The sequence below is a fragment of the Varroa jacobsoni genome, unplaced genomic scaffold (assembly GCF_002532875.2).
Source record: "Varroa jacobsoni isolate VJ856 unplaced genomic scaffold, vjacob_1.0 scaffold_657, whole genome shotgun sequence".
In the NCBI taxonomy this organism is placed as follows: Eukaryota; Metazoa; Arthropoda; class Arachnida; order Mesostigmata; family Varroidae; genus Varroa; species Varroa jacobsoni.
The window spans coordinates 148308-169612 of record NW_019213559.1 but is presented as its reverse complement, the minus strand read 5'-3'; the positions used below and the strand labels follow the sequence as shown (position 1 = coordinate 169612).

The 21305-nt window shown below is 44.6% G+C and overlaps 1 protein-coding gene across 1 annotated transcript; it reads left to right on the top strand.

Moving 5' to 3' along the window:
- The first annotated feature begins 75 nt into the window (after positions 1-75).
- Positions 76-21305, top strand: LOC111262382 (dynein heavy chain, cytoplasmic). The gene is made up of 16 exons (XM_022836600.2): positions 76-503; positions 2486-2583; positions 2770-2951; positions 3415-3604; positions 3821-7861; positions 8117-8485; positions 8656-10618; positions 10822-11351; positions 11552-13106; positions 13337-13527; positions 13727-14252; positions 14389-14584; positions 14723-15988; positions 16367-18579; positions 18845-19100; positions 19583-21305. The coding sequence occupies exons 1-16, from the start codon at positions 275-277 to the stop codon at positions 19752-19754; spliced, it is 13977 nt and encodes a 4658-aa protein (XP_022692335.1). The 5' UTR covers positions 76-274; the 3' UTR covers positions 19755-21305.

The window sequence follows — 21305 nt, the reverse complement described above, 5'->3', positions numbered from 1 at the left end:
CAACGCTCTGTATGTGGTGAGAGTTGTCGCCAGTTACCAAAGCGGGTGACTGCTTCGATAAACGGCAACAGTGCCACCGCAGACCGGCGGCGAGTTCGGCAGTCGGTTTTTGCTGTTTCATCTACTGAGTACTATTTATGTGAATGGAACATAAGTAAGACTGGTGCAGGTGGTGTGGATGGTGGTGGTTTCTTGTGGGTAATTCTTTGGTTCTGCTGCTGCCATTAGGCAAATCAGAACAGGACACCTTGGCCGACCCAGCAGGTGTGACCTGATGGCCTCCGAAGGGGGCGCGGAGACAAGTCCTCCGCCCGAAGTGTCCCTGGCGGCTAGCCAGGATGTGGCAAAGTACATCAAAAAGGTGGTGACGGCAATGTTCGATACCGAATCCGGAGGTGCCTTAGATCTTGCGCTAAGCGACAGAAATAATTTAGATTCGATTCAGAAGTTTATCGCCGATCCTCAGATTCGCTCGCTGCTCGTGCAGAGTTCCAGCACTAAAGGTGAGGATGATTCCGTTGACAGTACGATGACAGCAAACCCGCTGTGATAGATCAATATAAGTTTAAAGGTGAAACTGCGTAATGATCTCACCTGTTAAAACCGGATCCCGCAGATTATAGGTAAAAATAGGTAAAACTGATCTTAAATTTTCAAGCTCGTGCCACATATGGCACGCCCCTTTTTTATGTATTGGATTAACAAAATACACATGTCGCTACCCCGTCTAAGTCCACTTCCCTAACAATTCACTTTACCTCTGTGATAGTTTTCATTTGACATTCGACGGTGAATCATTGGGTAGTAAAAACATTTCTTATTTGTATATACATTTGTCGCGAATGTGAGGCTCAATTTCCCATTCGTCTTTCTTTGTGCAGATGGTATAGCGTATCCGATTTACGACGAAACGGTGTCTGCCGAGATTTAAGTATGTTCGCTCTATTAACAAGTACGTATGTAATTGCTGCTCCTTCCGCTTGGGGCGAGGTTTAGAAGGTATTCTGATAGGCGTTACCCACCCAGAGTAGTGGACATGTGCGTTGTGACGAAGTACAGGGGATGCTTTGTGGTCATAGATGCCCTTTGTAAAGATACTTTTACAGCAAACAGTACTCAGGCGATTGGGTTAATCAGTATGTCTAAGAATAATTCGCATGGCACGGTCATTATTTAGCTATAGCCAGGGCAAATGCCGCTAAACTTTATACAACATGTCCGACCCGCAGCATCGTCATAGAAATATAGTTATTCTCGTTTGTTGGAGAAACACGAACGGAATCTGTATGCATATTTATTACAATTTCTCATAATCTTAGATACCAAAGCACTTTTAACTGGACTCCAACATGTGCACATTATTTGGTTCACTCTGGACCGGGAAGTACATGCCGCTCCAGCATGCGACATTCTAAGGCAACCTTCTACCAGACTTCAAGGCATGTCTAATCATTTCGGCAACACAACACCAGTGAATACAATCACCAAAACCGACAGAGAGACTTCTTCAAGCGATGGATAGGTCAATGTCGGGCAATGAATTAAAAACAGTATATTTTATATCCGATAGACGTCTGCTAAAGGTATCTACTGTAATAAATCAGTAATATTGTAATCTGTTTGGTGCCACAGAAAATAATTTTCAGTATGTAAGTAGCCAATATATTTTGTGGGATTCCGTCTCAATCAATTAACCATATAATCTATCTATCGTAAAATGCTAATTGAATTCAACTTAAATTCTAACACACTAAGGTGAACAAGTTATGGGATACTAATATAACGTTTGGAAGTGTTTGGTGTACAATGGTGGTGCAAATATATGCTTTGACTTTTACGACACGCTCGCTGTTTTTACCCAGTTGACTTGCCATTTTCCGCCGATTGATAATTTAGGTAAAATATATACAGCGTTGCAAGTTATAGTTAGTTATAGTGTGTACCTTTTGTTTTAAAATTGAATGTGCACAGTTTGAGCTTTTCGAACCTTATTTTTGGTATTGATGAACTACCCATTGGGATTTTCATGAGAATGGTTGAATCTCAAAAACTGATAGTTAAGAAAAACAAATCAGACTAAAATTGATTTTTCTATCAAATTTAGTATGTTTTGACCCACCCACCTGTTGAATAACCGTGATTGGACAAAGAACTCTGTTTGTTGGTATTTCTACGGTATTTTCATTTATTGCTGTTTCAGCACGTTACTAAACCTAGGTCGAGTATTGTTCTGTTGCAAAACATAGAATTAACATTACTAACAAGTGTTTATATGCGAAATTTGAAAGGCCCCGCTATGTTTTAGATGTTCTCTATGCATTCCTTTCAATGTTCAGCAACATTTAACTTATATAGGATAATAAAAATTAGAATACTTAAATTATTTGATACGTTAAGCGTTTTATTTTTCGGTGTATTTCAGGTATATTTTCAGTTTAAACCTGGTTTTCACTGATGTTGATTGTTTATTCGCGATATATTACAGATGAGGAGTTGGATCAACCAGCCTCGGACGTGGGTATGCCTTCCTACGAAGACGTAATCTACGTTATCTCAGATGAAGTTCACTTCTCCAACCCGAAGGTAACGAAGCAAGATCGGTTTCGATGAACCGCAGATATAAGGATTACATAAAACAACATTAAATGTACCTCTAGACTAGATGCCCTTAGCTTTCGGATGGTTAGACTTGCATAGAATATCATTTTCGCAAACAGTATTTTATAAATATATTTTATCGATGCATCTAAAAACCATTTTCTTCAACAGGTGAACTCTCTGGTGATGATTAAAAAAGGTCTTGTGATTGAGGCAGATAAGAAGATCGCCTTCCAGGTTCGGGTGATGAACCTATCTGATGCGTCGCCGTACGAGACTTTGCACAGCTATATTGCCGGTGCCGTAGCTCCGTATTTCAAGAGTTACGTGAGACAAACGGGCCGCGTTGAAAGGTTCGAAAATTGTTCATTGAATGTGTAATCCTGTCGTCAACGCGTGCTCTCAGTACAGAGTCCCGTCTTTCGCAATATCAGCAGATTACATATCGCAATATATAATACTGACTCAAATGTTAGTTTTCTGAAATATCTGTAAATGATTTTATTTGACCACAAAGTACCTTAGTATTTAGTTATACTGTGACAAAATGCCCAAACAACGATATGTATCACGTATACGTTGAGAAAGTTGGAAAACTGTGCATTTCAGGCACAGCTGAATCTGTAAAAACTTTGATCGTTCTGTAAATGTTGTTTTTGGCCCTAGACAAGCATCAGTCATTTAACAAAAACAAGCAAAATTATTTTTAGATTGTCACCAATATATATGATCTATCCTTTTTTTGAAAAGATTGCCTTACTACAAAATTAGATTGTAAATGTGTTTGCTGGTTGTGATTTATTGGCTATATGACAGAGATGGCGATAAGATGGCCCCCAACGTAGAGAAGAAGATCGCTGAGCTCGAAATGGGATTGTTGCATTTGCAACAAAACATTGATATCCCTGAGATCTCGCTCGTAGTGCATCCGACAGTGGCTCAGGTCGTCAAGAAGTACCTTGAGGAAGAAGGTCGAAAAGCTAATGTTAATGATTTTGGCGACAAGGCAAGTTTTGCACAGCAAAATTTCAACATTTCATTCGCATTTCAACAGAAACAGTACAATTGGTATTGTGAACCAGTTATAATTACCTACCAACTCTTTGTAAAGGTTTTTGGTTTTTAATTAACGACATGATCAATTGATGATGTCTAGCATTCTGCAATTAGATAACGGTTATTGCCATACTTACAGTAGTCTCGTTTGGTGTGTTTAATACAGGTGGAAGATTCGACTTTCCTAAATCAACTGCAGACGGGTGTTAATCGTTGGATACGTGAGATTCAAAAAGTGACCAAGTTAGACAGAGACCCGTCGTCCGGCACAGCCCTTCAAGAGATATCATTTTGGCTTAACCTTGAACGAGCATTGCTTCGTATCCAAGAAAAGCGGGAGTTGCATGAGGTCGCTCTGACACTTGACATTCTAAAGAAAGGGAAACGTTTTCATGCTACAGTATCGTTCGACACCGACACTGGTCTTAAGCAGGCATTAGCCACCGTAAACGATTACAATCCTCTTATGAAGGATTTTCCTCTTAATGATCTGCTATCGGCAACGGAGCTGGACAAAATAAAAATGGCTCTTCAAAGCATTTTCACTCATTTGCGCAAAATCCGCAACACCAAGTATCCGATTCAGCGTGCCCTGAAACTTGTTGAAGCTATCTCAAGAGATCTGATGAACCAGCTACTCAAGGTCTTGGGTACACGTCGGCTGATGCATATTCCTGCTGACGAGTTTGAGAAGGTGATGACCGCCTGTTTCGAAGTCTTTAACGCCTGGGACGAAGAATACGAGAAGCTTAATGGGCTACTTCGGGATCTCGTCAAAAAGAAGCGCGACGAAACATATAAAATGGTGTGGAGATTATGCCCTGCCCATAAGTTGCTACAATCCCGTATGGAGCAGATGCGCAAATTCCGCCGACAACACGAACAGCTCCGGTCGGTGATCATTCGAGTGCTGCGTCCTCAGGCAGCTCCGATAGCGGAGACAACTGCTCCAATCACTCAATTGACGACCCAGCTCGATTCCCTGGAACTAGCTTCTGATGTGAATGCTATCGAGGAAGTGAATCTGGCCTATGAGAACGTGAAGGAGGTCGACGGCCTGGACATTAGTAAAGAGGGCAGTGAGGCCTGGGATGCCGCGTGCAAGCGGTATGAGGAACGCATTGATCGGGTAGAAACCCGAATCACAGCGAAGCTAAGAGATCAGCTTGGCACAGCCAAGAACGCCAATGAAATGTTCCGTATCTTCTCGCGGTTTAACGCCCTATTTGTACGGCCTCACATCCGCGGTGCAATTCGTGAGTACCAGACGCAGCTCATTCAAAGGGTAAAAGATGATATTGAAGCCCTACATTCCAAGTTTAAAGTTCAGTATCCTATTTCGAAGGCGTGTCGCATGTCAAAAGGGAGAGATTTACCACCCGTATCTGGGTCAATCATCTGGGCAAAACAGATTGATCGACAGCTTTCGGTTTACATGAAGCGAGTCGAAGACGTTCTCGGCAAAGGTTGGGAGAATCATGTTGAAGGTCAGAAACTTAAAGGTGATGCAGAAAGCTTTCGTTTAAAGCTCAACACACAAGGCATCTTTGATGAGTGGGTTCGTAATGTACAAGACCATCAGCTTGGAGTGGCTGGTCGAATTTTTTCCGTAGACTCACAGAGAACCCGTACGAGGACCATACAACGAATTCGGGTGCGCTTTTCCACTGAAGTGATAACTCTTGCCAAAGAAACCAGAAATCTCAAAGCGATGGGTTTTCGCGTACCGTTAGCTATCGTAAACAAAGCGCATCAGGCTAACCAGCTGTATCCGTTTGCCATTTCTTTGATTGAGAGTATGCGCACTTATGAAAAGACATGTGAAAAAATCGAGGAACGACCAAACATCAGCCTTCTAATTGCTGGACTTAAGAAGGACGTCCAGAATTTGATCATGGAGGGTGCCTCACTTATCTGGGAGTCATACAAACTGGATCCATACGTACAAAAGCTGGCTGAAATTATTTTCATGTTTCAAGAAAAGGTGGACGACTTGCTCGTCGTTGATGAATGTGTAGATGCTGAAGTGAAAGCGCTGGAGACTAGCCCGTACAGTCAGCAAAATTTTGCGGATATCCTAGCAAAAATTCAGAAGAGTGTGGATGACCTCTCGTTGAAACAATATTCCAATCTGGCCTTGTGGGTTAGTCGGCTAGACGAGGAGGTCGAAGGTCGCTTGGCTAAACGGCTCGGCGAAGGAATCAAAGCCTGGACAGAGGCCTTGGAAGGCAAGAAAGAAGACGACAACGTCGAGCAAGACGCGCTTCGGGATAGCACCCCGACGATAGAGACTGCTCCAGACTTCCCGGGAACGTGCAAGCTGGGAGGTGAGCCCAAAATCCAGACGCTGATGCACGAAATCCGTATTCTTAATCAGATCATGTACGTATCACCCTCAATTGAGGAGAGCCGTTGTAAGCTATTGGAGCAATTTTTCATCTGGGAGAACATTGTACTTGGCCAGAACCGCATTCAATCTAGCCGATACCAGGTCGGGCTCGAGCAGGTGCCTCAGTCGGCTACAACGTACAAGAATATCTTCACGAAAATACCTGACGGTGCCGTTGTTATGGAGTCTGCCTATCTAGCAATCGAGGCGACTGTGAAACAGATGCGCGACTATGTTGACGAATGGTTACGGTACCAGTCACTATGGGATCTTCAGCCAGAACAGCTGTATCATCGGCTGGGGGAAGACATTGGCCTTTGGATGAACACCCTTGTAGAAATCCGCAAGTCGCGTTCAACTTTTGATACTTCGGAGACGCGAAAAGACATCGGACCCATAACTGTTGACTATGCGAAGGTACAGAGCAAAGTGAGTCTGAAATACGATTCATGGCATAAGGAAGTCTTGGGCCGTTTTGGTACTCTGCTCGGTAATGAGATGCTCTCCTTTCATACGACTATTTCGAAATCGCGTAACGAGCTCGAACAGCAGTCCATCGATACAGCGTCGACTTCGGATGCTGTTCAGTTTATCACGTACGTTCAGAGCCTCAAGCGAAAGATGAAGCCGTGGGAGAAGCAAGTCGAGCTGTACAAAGAGGGTCAACGTATTCTAGAGAGACAGCGTTTTCAATTCCCCAATAACTGGCTTCACGTTGACAATGTAGAAGGCGAGTGGGGTGCGTTCAATGAGATGATTCGTCGAAAGGATGCAGCCATTTCGACGCAGGTAGCATCGCTGCAGATGAAAGTTGTTCAGGAGGACAAGGCCGTTGAGGCACGTACCAACGAGTGTCTATCAGAGTGGGACCGCTGCAAACCCGTTCAAGGGTCACTGAAGCCACAGGATGCTATGCAACAGCTTGCACTTTTCGAGAGTAAGCTCGGCCGGCTTCGCGAGGACCGTGACAACCTGCATAAAGCCAAGGAGGCGCTTGAGCTTGAGTTGCAAACCGGAAGTGACGAACGCGTACAAGTTGCATTCGAAGAACTGCGTGACCTCAAAGGCGTCTGGGGCGAACTTGCTAAGATTTGGGAACAGATCGACCAAATGAAGGAGCAGCCGTGGCTGTCTGTGCATGCTAGAAAGCTTCGTCAAGCTTTAGATGGCCTGCTCAACCAGCTCAAAGAGCTACCAGCTCGCCTACGGCAATATGCCTCGTACGATTATGTTAAGCGCACGATTCAGGCTTACACAAAAGTCAATATGTTGGTTGTGGAACTAAAGAGCGACGCATTGAAGGAACGTCACTGGAAGACGCTAATGAGGCAGCTCAAGGTGAACTGGGTGCTTTCGGAGCTGACGCTGGGACAGGTGTGGGATATTGATCTTCAGGCAAATGAAGGTATTATCCGAGATGTAATTCTTGTTGCCCAGGGAGAAATGGCCCTTGAGGAGTTTCTCAAGCAGGTTCGTGAGGCGTGGCAGACCTACGAGTTAGATCTGATCACTTATCAAAACAAGTGCAAATTAATACGTGGCTGGGATGACCTGTTCAACAAGGTTAAGGAGCACATTAACTCAGTGGCTGCAATGAAGCTGTCACCTTACTACAAGGAGTTTGAAGAAGAGGCCTTATCATGGGAAGAAAAATTAAACCGAATTAATGCAATCTTCGACGTATGGATTGATGTCCAACGACGATGGGTTTACCTGGAAGGCATCTTCAGTGGCAGTGCTGATATTCAAACTTTATTGCCTATGGAGACTTCGCGATTCCAGAGCATCTCCAGCGAGTTCCTAACGCTCATGAAGAAGGTAAGGTTTTAATCATACTCGGTAACATTTCTAATATTCTTTTTAAACCGTTTTCTTATGCAGTACAATGAAAATCACAAAAAGATAAACAGTTAAGTCTTAGATGAATCCTTCCCATTGATAATCAGTCGTCTTGTTTTCGTAACTACTGGTGCAAATAAATTTTTATTACCCAATGTATGTCGCAGCTTTCCGTTTAAATGGTGTTCCTACCAAAATCTCAGCAAAATTTTCCAAACTAAATGCCGTTTTCAGGTATCCAAATCTCCACTTGTGATGGACGTGCTCAATATTCAGGGCGTGCAGCGCTCACTGGAACGGCTGGCGGATCTCTTGGGCAAAATCCAAAAAGCTCTCGGAGAGTATCTTGAACGTGAAAGGTCTTCATTTCCACGATTTTATTTTGTCGGAGACGAAGACCTGCTTGAAATCATTGGCAATTCGAAGAACATTCCTAGATTGCAGAAGCATTTCAAAAAGATGTTCGCTGGAGTGTCCTCAATTATTCTGAATGAGGACAACACAGTGGTTCTCGGTCTATCGTCTAAAGAAGCCGAGGAAGTACGCTTCGTAACGCCGGTCTCCATCGCTGAGCATCCGAAGATTAACGAATGGCTCACCATGGTAAGGATGCCGGAACTAATGTAATTCAATTCAAAGCTTACTTTATTAATAACGTTGGCACAGCGAGTAGGTTAAGCTACCACATCCGTACCTGAGACACCTAGCATGTACTGATACGTTATTCGAGTCACTGGACGCATCAGCAACATTTATCTGTGTTCTTTTTCCAGGTTGAACAAGAAATGAGGTTCACACTTGCGAAAATGTTGGCCAAGGCTGTAGCAACCATTGCTCCATTCAGAGAGGGTAATATTGATCAGGCGGCATTCATGTGCTGGTGCGATGACTACCAAGCTCAAATCGTCGGTCTTGCTGCTCAGATTTCTTGGTCCGAAGACGTCGAGCAGGCGCTACAAGCCATACAGAATAATGGCAATCGAAATTTGGCGCCACTTCAGAAAGTGCTAGACAGCGTTCAGCGAACATTAGGTGTTTTAGCCGATTCTGTTCTCCAGGAACAACCACCACTCCGTCGTAAAAAGCTCGAACATTTAATAACCGAGTTTGTACACAAGAGGGATGTGACACGTCGGATGATCAAGAGCGGCGTCGATTCTCCGAAGGACTTCCAATGGCTTTCACAGATGCGTTTCTATTTCGATCCGAAACAGAGCAATGTGTTGGAGCAACTTTCCATTAATATGGCTAATGCTAAGTTTAACTACGGTTTCGAATACCTAGGCGTACAGGAGAAACTTGTCCAGACTCCGCTTACAGATCGTTGTTATTTGACAATGACGCAGGCGCTGGAATCTCGCTTGGGCGGGTCTCCGTTCGGTCCAGCCGGTACTGGAAAAACCGAGTCAGTTAAAGCTCTTGGCAATCAATTAGGTCGTTTCGTCCTCGTATTTAACTGTGACGAAACTTTCGACTTCCAGGCAATGGGCCGCATCTTTGTTGGTCTATGTCAGGTCGGTGCGTGGGGATGTTTCGATGAGTTCAACCGACTTGAGGAACGAATGTTGTCGGCTGTTTCACAGCAGATCCAAATGATTCAAGAGACGTTGCGTAGCCGCCTAAACAGCCCCGACTGCCGAGACACCCATCAGGTGGAGCTTCTTGGCAAGCAAGTAAAGGTATCGACGGACATGGCAATCTTCATTACTATGAATCCTGGCTATGCGGGTCGTTCGAATCTTCCTGACAATCTAAAGAAGCTATTCCGTTCACTTGCGATGACGAAGCCTGATCGACAGTTAATTGCACAGGTGATGCTCTTCTCACAAGGTTTCCGTTCAGCCGAGAAGCTGGCCAGCAAAATTGTGCCCTTTTTCAAGCTCTGCGATGAACAATTATCAAATCAAAGCCATTACGATTTCGGGCTTCGTGCTCTTAAGAGTGTGCTAGTAAGCGCAGGCAACATTAAACGCGACCGGATCCAACGTATCAAGGATGCCAAAAAGAGCTCCGGTGAGGAAGTAGAAGAGAGCAAAATTGCTGAAAAACTTCCAGAGCAAGAAATCCTCATACAGTCTGTGTGCGAAACTATGGAGCCTAAACTTGTAGCCGAAGATATACCATTGCTGAAATCACTCATGAGCGACGTGTTTCCTGGCGTCGACTACCATGGAGCCGAAATGACAGAGCTGAAAGGGCATATTCACGAGGTGTGCCGTCAAATGTATCTCGTGTCTGGCGAAGGAGACGCAATGGGCGGAGCTTGGATGGAAAAAGTGCTTCAACTTTACCAAATCTCCAACCTCAATCATGGCCTAATGATGGTAGGCCCTTCAGGTAGTGGCAAGTCGGTAGCATGGAAGGTGCTCCTCAAAGCGCTTGAGCGCTATGAGGGCACCGAAGGTGTTGCTCATCTCATCGATCCAAAGGCAATTTCAAAAGAGGCACTGTACGGCGTCCTCGATCCGAATACGCGTGAATGGACAGACGGTTTGTTCACTCATATTTTACGTAAAATTATTGACAACGTCCGTGGAGAGATTAGCAAGCGACAGTGGATTATTTTTGACGGCGATGTTGATCCAGAATGGGTAGAGAATCTAAACTCGGTTCTTGACGATAACAAACTGTTGACGCTACCAAACGGAGAACGTCTTTCAATACCACCTAACGTGCGTATTATGTTTGAAGTACAGGACCTGAAATACGCTACACTCGCTACCGTCTCACGTTGCGGTCAGTTGATTTCACGTTTATTGTGATTCACTTTCAGAGGTAGAGAGATTAAAATGTTCACTTTTATAAATATGAAAGAAATGAGCGAAATAAGAACATCTCGAATTGTTAAGAAACATTGATTTCTGTTAGCAATACTTCAAACAAGCATGCAACAATGTATATATATTAATGACAATATAATATCGATATTTCTGTTTCAGGTATGATTTGGTTCTCCGAGGACGTCTTGTCAACTCAGATGATTTTCCAAAACTACTTCAATCGACTTCGCGCGATTCCGCTCGAAGAGGATGAGGATACCAAAACCGCACGTACGAAGAACAAAGACGAAGCTGACTCAGCTTCACCTATAATTACCCTGCAAAATGATGTTGCAACCATTCTACAGCCACACTTCGCTGAAAGCGATCTGGTGATAAAGGCAATGGAGTTCGCCAAAGATCACCTCGATCACATCATGGATTTCACAAGGTTGCGTGCTCTGTCCTCACTTTTTTCGATGCTAAATCAGGCCGTGAGAAACGTGATTCAATACAATTCAAGCCATCCCGATTTCCCTATGCAGCAGGATGCCCTCGAAAAGTACATGACAAAAAGCCTTGTCTATGGGTTGTTGTGGAGCTTCAGTGGAGATGGCAAGTTGAAAGCACGCACTGATCTTGGCGACTACCTACGCTCGGTAACAACGATACCGCTGCCGCCTACGAGCCAGGCTATTATCGACTTTGAGGTTTGTTTATTTTTTCGTTCGCCTTTAACATGCATTTGTTATGACGGTATCACTATTGAATTGCCCTCTAAAGTTAGATTGTTTCATCCATTCGTTTATACAACTCATCGTTTTCAAAATTATTATTATACTAATCGGATGCAGTTTACATCTACAGTTACTGCTGTGCTTATTAACCAAACCATTTCTGTCTCGTACAGGTGTCTATTCAAACGTGCGAATGGACTTCGTGGGCGGCCAAAGTTCCACAGATTGAGGTGGAGACGCACAAGGTCGCCGCTCCCGATGTGGTTATTCCCACCATGGACACGGTGCGTCATGAGAGCCTACTATATACCTGGCTGGCGGAACACAAACCACTTGTACTCTGTGGACCGCCAGGCTCCGGCAAGACTATGACGCTTTTCTCAGCCCTACGCTGTCTGCCCGACATGGAGGTGGTCGGCCTCAATTTTTCCTCAGCCACTACCCCCGAGCTGTTGCTCAAGACATTTGATCACTACTGCGAGTATAAGAAAACACCAAACGGCATGATCCTCAGTCCAATTCAAATTGGCAAGTGGCTTGTTCTCTTCTGTGACGAGATCAATCTTCCCGATCAGGACAAATACGGCACAATGCGAGTTATTTCTTTCCTGCGCCAGATGGTGGAGCATGGTGGATTCTACAGGACAGTCGACCAGGTGTGGGTGAAGCTGGACCGAATCCAGTTCGTGGGCGCATGTAATCCTCCCACTGATCCGGGACGGAAACCTTTATCGCATCGATTCCTGCGGCATGTGCCCATCGTCTACGTCGACTATCCTGGGGAGACGTCGCTAAAGCAGATTTATGGTACGTTCAATCGGGCGATGCTTCGCATGGTGCCAGCACTCAAATCGTACTCAGAGCCACTCACGTCGGCGATGGTCGAATTTTACCTCAAATCCCAGGAGCGATTCACGCAGGACATGCAGCCACATTACGTGTATTCGCCACGAGAGCTTACCCGGTGGGTTCGGGGTATCTGCGAGGCTGTGCGTCCTCTTGAGACGCTCTCGGTCGAAGGTCTTGTACGACTGTGGGCACATGAGGGTCTGCGGCTCTTCCAGGACCGTCTAGTGGAGGATCAAGAACGCCAATGGACGGACGAGAACATTGACTTAGTTGCCCTTCGACATTTTCCAAACATCCACCGTGAAGAGGCACTTGGTCGGCCTATTCTCTATTCAAATTGGCTGTCGAAAGACTACGTTCCGATTAAGCGAGAAGAGTTGCGCGACTATGTTCGAGCCCGACTCAAGGTGTTCTACGAAGAGGAACTCGACGTACAACTGGTTCTCTTTAATGAGGTGCTTGACCACGTGCTTCGCATTGATCGAATCTTCCGTCAGCCACAAGGCCACTTGTTGTTGATTGGGGTGTCAGGTGCAGGAAAAACGACACTGTCACGTTTTGTGGCCTGGATGAACGGTCTCAAGGTCTTCCAAATTAAGGTCCACAACCGCTATACAGCAGCGGACTTTGATGAAGATCTACGTAACGTGCTGCGTAGGGCTGGTTGTAAGGGTGAGAAAATTGCGTTCATCCTGGATGAGGGGAACGTACTCGACTCGTCGTTCCTCGAAAGGATGAATACTCTCCTAGCCAACGGAGAGGTACCAGGTCTATTTGAAGGCGATGAATACACGACCCTAATGACTCAATGCAAGGAGGGATCTCAACGGGAAGGACTTATGCTCGACTCTAACGAAGAGCTCTACAAATGGTTTACAGGTAAGCAAATCGTCCACGTGTTTCAAACCGTTTCTGGCAAACCATGTATTAAAAAAACGGATTGGGTATCCACACCAAGTATCAGTGTTTTTTTAAAATCAAATATGTTGTCTGGTTAATCACTGGATAAGATGTATTGCAGTCAGTTTATTTTGTGGTGCTCATTTGGACATACAATAATTTGTTTCAAATTCTGAATTGGTGTTTATTTGATATGGATTCAATTATAGGCCAAGTAATGCGAAATCTGCACGTGGTGTTCACGATGAACCCTTCAGTAAACGGTCTGAAAGACAGAGCTGCAACGTCACCTGCATTGTTTAATCGATGTGTGCTCAACTGGTTCGGTGACTGGTCTGATGAAGCGTTGTACCAAGTCGGACTCGAGTTTACTCGAAGACTCGACATTGATCGCATTGAGGTGAGTATTAACGAATCGACGTAAAACCGGAAAAATTTAATTTTACTGCGTGTCGTAGCTCATCCAGTGGCCTCTCGCATATGCTATGGGTGCAAAAATTGCTTTGACTAAATATTTTAGCTAAAGAAATTAAAATCAAAACTTTATACTGTTGCAAATTTAAATAAATAATGGTAATAAATACTGATTATTCTCACAGTACCGCCAGCCGGACTACTTTCCAGTTGTGGTATCAAGCTTGGAGACACCTTTGAACTACCGACAAGCCATTGTCAACGCATTTGTCTATGTGCACCAGACACTCCACAAAGCGTCAGTTCGTTTGGCTAAACGTGGCGGGCGGCAAACCACTATTACGCCTCGGCACTATCTTGACTTCATTTCGCATTACGTCAAACTTTACAATGAGAAACGATCGGAGCTCGAAGACGAGCAACTCCACCTCAACATTGGCCTGCAGAAAATCCGAGAGACCGTCGATCAGGTCGAAGAAATGCAAAAGTCATTAGCGCTTAAGTCACGTGAACTCGAGGAGAAGAACACCGCAGCTAACGCCAAACTAAAGGAGATGCTATCAGGACAACAGGAGGCAGAAAAGAAGAAGGTGGAAAGTCAACGTATTCAGCATTCGCTACGTGAACAAGAAGCGATCATTGCTGAGAAACGCAAGAGTGTTATGGAAGACCTGTCTAAGGTGGAACCCGCCGTGGAAGAAGCACAAACAGGTTTGCTGGAGGTTTTCATTTTTCATAGCTTCATAACATTACTAGCTTCATGTGAACATAGAATTATAGAAAATACCAATTCTCTTTGTATTATATGATTGTTTGAACAAGGTATATTCTTTTGTTATCCCTGCAGCTGTGAAGTCAATCAAGAAGCAGAATCTGGTTGAAATCCGTTCAATGGCGAACCCTCCACCACCCGTCAAGATGACCCTTGAGGCTATCTGCCTTCTGCTCGGTGAGAATGCTCCGGACTGGAAGGCCATTCGCGGTGTCATCATCAGAGACAACTTTATCTCCACTATTATCAACTACAACGCCGAGGCTATATCGTATGTGCTTTCGAATGCCACTTGTTTAGTAACGTCTTCTTTCTGCCCTCCACTTTTAATTCTGCTTATGCATGTTAAATTGTGCAATGGCGGTAATAGTCAGAAAATATAATGTATTGTTACCAACGTCTATTTCAGGGATGATATTCGGGACAAGATGAAGCAAAAGTACCTAGACAATCCCGATTTCAACTATGAGAAGATTAATCGTGCCTCCGTCGCTTGTGGACCGATGGTCAAATGGGCAATTGCCCAGTGCAATTACGCCGACATGTTAAAAAGAGTCGAGCCCCTCCGCAACGAACTGTCCAGTCTGGAAGCGTCAGCCAACAAGAACAAGGAGGAGGCCAATGAGATGAACCGTGTCATTGATGACCTTGAACGTAGTATTGCATCCTACAAGGAAGAGTATGCCAACCTGGTAAGCGAGGCCCAGAGCATCAAGAGTGATCTGGCCAATGTTCAAGCCAAGGTGGACCGCTCCATTAATCTCCTCAGATCTCTCGGCGGTGAGAAGGATCGCTGGGAGCTTACGAGTGAAACTTTCAAGAATCAGATGGCTACCATCTCTGGTGACGTGCTATTGGGATCAGCATTTCTCGCATATGCAGGCTATTTCGACCAGTCATACAGGCAGAACCTTTTTAATAACTGGTGCACTCACCTTCATCAGGCTGCCATCAGCTTTCGTCTGGATATTGCTCGAACTGAATATCTGTCAACGGCCGACGAACGGCTAAGGTGGCAGGCGAATTCTCTTCCGTCGGATGACCTCTGCACCGAAAACGCCATTATGCTGAAGAGGTTCAATCGGTATCCGCTTATTATTGACCCGTCTGGCCAAGCGACAGAGTACATTATGCAAGAGTTCAAAGATAAGAAAATCACGAAGACGTCGTTCCTAGACGATTCGTTCAGAAAGAACCTCGAATCCGCCCTCCGTTTTGGCAATCCACTTTTAGTACAGGACGTCGAGAGCTACGACCCGATTCTTAACCCGGTTCTCAATCGAGAAGTACGCAAGACCGGCGGCCGGGTCCTGATCACGCTAGGTGACCAGGACATTGATTTATCACCCACGTTCTCGATTTTCTTGTCAACAAGGGACCCGACTGTCGAATTCCCACCGGATCTCTGTTCCCGAGTGACATTTGTCAACTTCACTGTGACACGAAGCTCGTTGCAAAGCCAGTGTCTAAACCAAGTTTTGCGTTCCGAGCGGCCAGATATAGACGAAAAACGAACGGATCTGCTTAAACTGCAAGGAGAGTTCCAGGTGCGGCTACGTCAGCTAGAGAAATCGCTGTTGCAAGCGCTTAACGACTCCAAGGGTCGCATTCTGGATGACGATAGCGTTATCTCTACCCTTGAAAAGCTGAAGACCGAGGCTGCTGAAATTTCAAGGTATAATATGCGCCCTGCCATAAACACAATCGCTAAAGTAGGTAAAAACTTAGTGGCTGGCAAGAGAATCCGTTTTATTACAGTAATCTTAGGAATTTCACAAAACATTCAAAATTTTTTATGCTGCCGCAGATGCCCGTGACGGTGTAATGGTAACTTGGTTGCTTACTAAACCTGAAAACACTTAATGAGGCGGTGTGTTTTTTAAAACCCGATGTAGACACTTCGTTTCGTGATAAAAAAACAGATATTTAAAGCACTACTTAACGGCAGTCCCGAGCTTAACTTTTGAAACGTTGATTAATGCTGAAATAAGTATTGCGTACATTAAATACTCGTATAATTTGTATGCTAATAAAACATTATTTTAATTTACAGAAAAGTAGAGGAGACGGACAAGGTTATCGCCGAAGTAGACTCGGTGTCGCAGCAGTACATGCCATTGGCCACCGCTTGCTCATCAATCTACTTTACTTTAGAAGGCCTGAATCAGGCTCACTTCCTATATCAGTACTCTCTGCACTTTTTCCTTGAGATGTACAATGATGTACTCACCAATAACGCACACCTTCAGGGCATGACCGACCCAACGCAACGATTGGGTGTAATTAGCAAGGATTTATTCCAAACCGTGTTTAACAGGGTTACCCGCGGTATGTTACATCACGACCACCTAGCATTCGCTATTCTACTGTGTAAGATTCACCTTAAAGGCTTCTCCAATGAGACGCACTTCGAAGCGCTTTTCAATCACTTCCTCCGGGGACGTGAAGGAATGCTCGGCAAACACTCGGTGCGATTCGATTCTTTTACTCCAGAGCAACTGGAGGCCGCGTCAGCGCTCGTTAGATTAAGCTACTTTACCCACATGGAGAAACATCTGAGCGAAAACAAAAAGGCCGTAGAAAACTGGCTTACCCTTGAACATCCCGAAACACAGGTGCCACCTGTATGGGATGAAAAGGGTGTATCCCGCATCGACGAGCACATGTTGCAGTTACTACTGATTCAAGCCGTGCGACCTGACCGTGTAATTGCGAAAGCTCACCAGGTAGTCAATGCGATCATGGGTGAGGATTTTATGGCTTCAGCCTACATCGAACTCGATCTCGTCAACATCGTACAAAATGAAGTCAAGGCTAATACCCCTATCCTCATGTGCTCTGTACCTGGATACGACGCGTCCGGTCGAGTAGATGACTTGGCGGCCGAAATGAACATGCAGCTTTCGTCGATCGCCATGGGATCTGCTGAAGGTTTTTCCCAAGCCGAAAAAGCGATCAACGCCGCCTCAAAGAACGGCCGTTGGGTAATGCTGAAGAATGTCCATCTGGCTCCGGCCTGGCTTGTCCAGCTCGAAAAGAAGCTCCATTCGTTGCAAGCTCATCTAGGGTTCCGGTTGTTCCTTACACTCGAGATACATCCGAAGGTACCGGTCAATCTCTTGCGAGCTGGCCGCTGCTTCGTGTTCGAACCGCCACCGGGAATCCGCTCGAATCTCTTGCGAACTTTCTCAACGGTACCAGCACAGCGCATGATGAAAACACCGAGTGAACGTGCTAGAATTTACTTCCTTCTAGCCTGGTTTCACGCCATCGTACAGGAAAGGTTGCGGTACTCACCCCTTGGCTGGTCGAAGCATTATGAGTTCAACGAAAGTGACCTGCGGGTCGCGTGTGACACGCTTGACACATGGATCGAGAGTGCTAGCATGAGTCGAACGAATCTCCCACCAGAAAAAGTGCCTTGGACGGCACTGCGTACGTTGTTCGGTCAGTGTATCTATGGGGGCAAGATCGATAACGAATTCGATCAGCGATTGCTCAACTCCTTCCTAGCCCACCTGTTCACGGAGAAGAGTTTCGAGCCTGATTTTATGCTAGTGGACGCCGGTCAGGGATCTGCTGGTATTCACATGCCCGAGGGTATTCGACGCGACCAGTTCTTACATTGGGTCGAACAGCTGACTGACCTGCAGCAGCCGTCGTGGCTTGGTCTGCCCAACAATGCAGAGAAGGTGCTCCTCACCAATAGAGGCAGCGACCTCTTGGCCAAACTTCTGCGAATGCAACTATTAGAAGACGACGATGATGAGGTCGTTTACACTGAAGAGGCCAGTCAACAAGGCGACACGAAAATCAAGAAGCGCGGAGCGCTAGATTCGTCAGCAACCCCGGCATGGATGCTGACTTTACAACGTTCTGCTATGGAATGGCTGAAGCTGGTGCCTCAGTCCCTGCAGACACTTAAGAGGACTAAGCAGAACATCCGCGACCCGCTGTATCGCTACTTCGAGCGCGAAGTTAACGTGGGCTCACAGTTACTGAGCCTTATTCGACGCGATCTGGTCGATATCGTTCAGATTTGTCAGGGTGAAAAGAAGCAGACCAACTTGCATCGTCAGATGATATCCGAATTAGCTAAGAGTTGTGTCCCGTCTCATTGGAAGGGTCGATACACAGCGCCACCCGGATGCACCGCCACGCAGTGGATTACAGATTTCAACGAACGTGTCAAACAGTTGGCCCGAGTATCGAAGGCGTGTACGCAGGGTGGACTTGCTGCTCTCAAGACACTTGTCGTGTGGCTTGGTACGTACATTTTCTAAGACCTCTTTCTATTCTCATAGCGTATATTAATACATGTGTTCTATAAACATTAAGCATGATAATCGATATTCTTCAGCTTCTTGCTAAACGTGTCAAGGATAAGGGGTCAATGACGGTTATCAAAAGCAAAAATGCGATCGTAGAACTTGTTGTATCTCTAACTTGCTGACTGAACAGAATCGATGTGCGTGGTGGAGATCTAGTCAAGAGGCTTAATTATATATGATTCTATTTGAAACCTCTCTAGGCGGTCTGTTCAACCCTGAAGCATACATCACGGCTACTCGGCAATACGTAGCACAAGCTAATGGTTGGTCGCTGGAAGAACTATCCCTGGCAGTAGCAATCAGGCCATCCGCTGAAACCAGTCCGGAATTGGATGAATGCAGCTTTGCAATATCTTCCCTTAAATTACAGGGCGCCGAGTGTACAAACGCCTCCAAACTTACGCTTTCCGCAAATATCCTCTCCGAGCTCCAGCTTACTGTGCTTACCTGGATAAAGTTAGTATTTCGTTGATAGATTCAAATCTTTCTTTCGAAGTAATATCAAATATATCTCGAACCATGGTCCAGGCTGATGAAGAGGTCCAGGGTTTAGTGGGTGAGAGTCCCACTGTACCAGACAAAGCACAATTCAGTGATGTCTGGTCTCCGTAATACATTTGCCCTCAACCTCCAAAAAAAAAAAAAGGATTCAAACCTTCCATGCGCTTTATCACAGCTTTCTTTCAGTGCTACTAACTCAGCAGTTCTATTGGCAATTAATAAAGCATAAAAATATTGACTATAGAGACGTACCGTCTTTAGGACCACAGTCTTATTCGGTATCAATAAAGGTTGCTCTACAGGAAGAGCTGCGTTTAATGATGATTTTGGGTAAATGAAACTTAGCCATTGGCGCACAGTGAAAAAAAACGTCTTGAAAGCTTAACAACATTTTAACAACAAACGTATTTAAAACCTTCCTTTTTCACTTTTTTCAGAGCTACTGGTGATGAAAATAAATCAGCAGCAGTCGTCACCTTGCCAGTGTACCTAAACTCGTCAAGAACAGAGCTTTTGTTCACGGTTGACCTAGAAGCCACGGACGTCAAGCAGGCGTCGTGTTTCTACGAAAGGGGTGTCGCTATCCTTTGTAGCTACAGCCTTGGCTAGCTAGCACCCCTGTCAAGATCACTGTAGGTCTTGACAACACAAACATATGTCTGTACTGAAGGCTTGAAATGGAAAAAATGCTCACAAAGCCAAGAACGAGACACACATAGTTGACTTGTTGAAGTCACGCTAACAAACGGTTAACCCATTGGCCAATCAGTAGTCACCGTTAAAGTTTCCCCCAACACCGCTTTCACCAATTTGCCCAACAACCTGAAAGGGGTCTATTAATCCTTATAAATTAAAGGTTTTAGGTTAGCGAAAGAAATCGTTATATCAACGAACGCATGCACTTTTCTGAGAGTGTCTTTAACGATTCGGAATGATGAAAAAATGAAGTTCGTAAGTATCCAGATATACCATAATAATTAAATAGATAATTATTAATTATAACTTTAACTCTCTCGATATCTCGAAAGGAACGCACCGCCCTCTAGTGAGGAAATTATTCCTATAAAAAATGATGACAGAGTATTGCTACAGACGATCTGATTAACTCGTCCGATCTAGAAAAACTACGAACATTGATGATTATCGTTTAGGAGTAATGAAAAAAACTCATTGACATAGCGTCATTGACAATGACATGATATGGTAGCCTGCATTGACGATAAAAGGGAAAATACAAGTAGTGGCCTGATTCAACATTATTCGTGTCTACTTCTGCAATGCAAATGAATATAATGAGAAGAAAATCAATGAAATTTGTCGATGTATCAAAGTAGGCAGGATGGTGCAATTGGACGAGAACAGATTTGGCCTCACACTGCGAGCGGACTTGACCCTACGCTTTCTACGATACGTCATACACGATAAAAATTCCAACTGATATAAACACTAATAATATATACATAAAAAACATGCAAATGCAGCATAAAGAAAAGGGGGTGGTACCCGAACTAAGTGAATATGGGATAGGTCGCTGTCGAAAATGTAAGCTTTTCGTAACTTAATGCTGGTGTTGGGTATATATATATATATAATGTGCGTGTACATGTGTGAATGTGTTGCTCTTGAGTAATATTGTAGCGTACCGCCGTGTCGCGGTCAGGCGTGGATGTGATGGTGACTGATGTAGCCAGCACCAGTTGCTAACAAAGATTCCGCATGCGGCAAGTATTTTCGTTCCTGTTGTTCTTCTTGTTCACGCTGCAGTTTACTGCAGAAAGAGCACAACTCGACTGTTGCCTTGACTAAATCTCAATTAAACTATTTAATATATATAAACACAAACAAGGAAAGGAAAATATAAAATAGTGAATAAAGCAAAGAATCAAAGGACGTAACATAACAAGGATAGATGTAAGGAGACCTTGGGGAGAAGGGACTTGCTTTATATATACATATATGTATACCCTAGGACTTCTCTAATAATGAATATAAAAAACGTACTTCTAATGAGTAATGACAACGTAACGTATAGTGGTGGTGCTATGTTGGCTATTACGGTAACGTGGTACGTGTGTCTCGGTAATGACCATGAGTTAGCGATAATATTCTATAAAAGAACTGAGCAAATAAAGCAGCAGCCTATTTATGACGCCTTTGAAA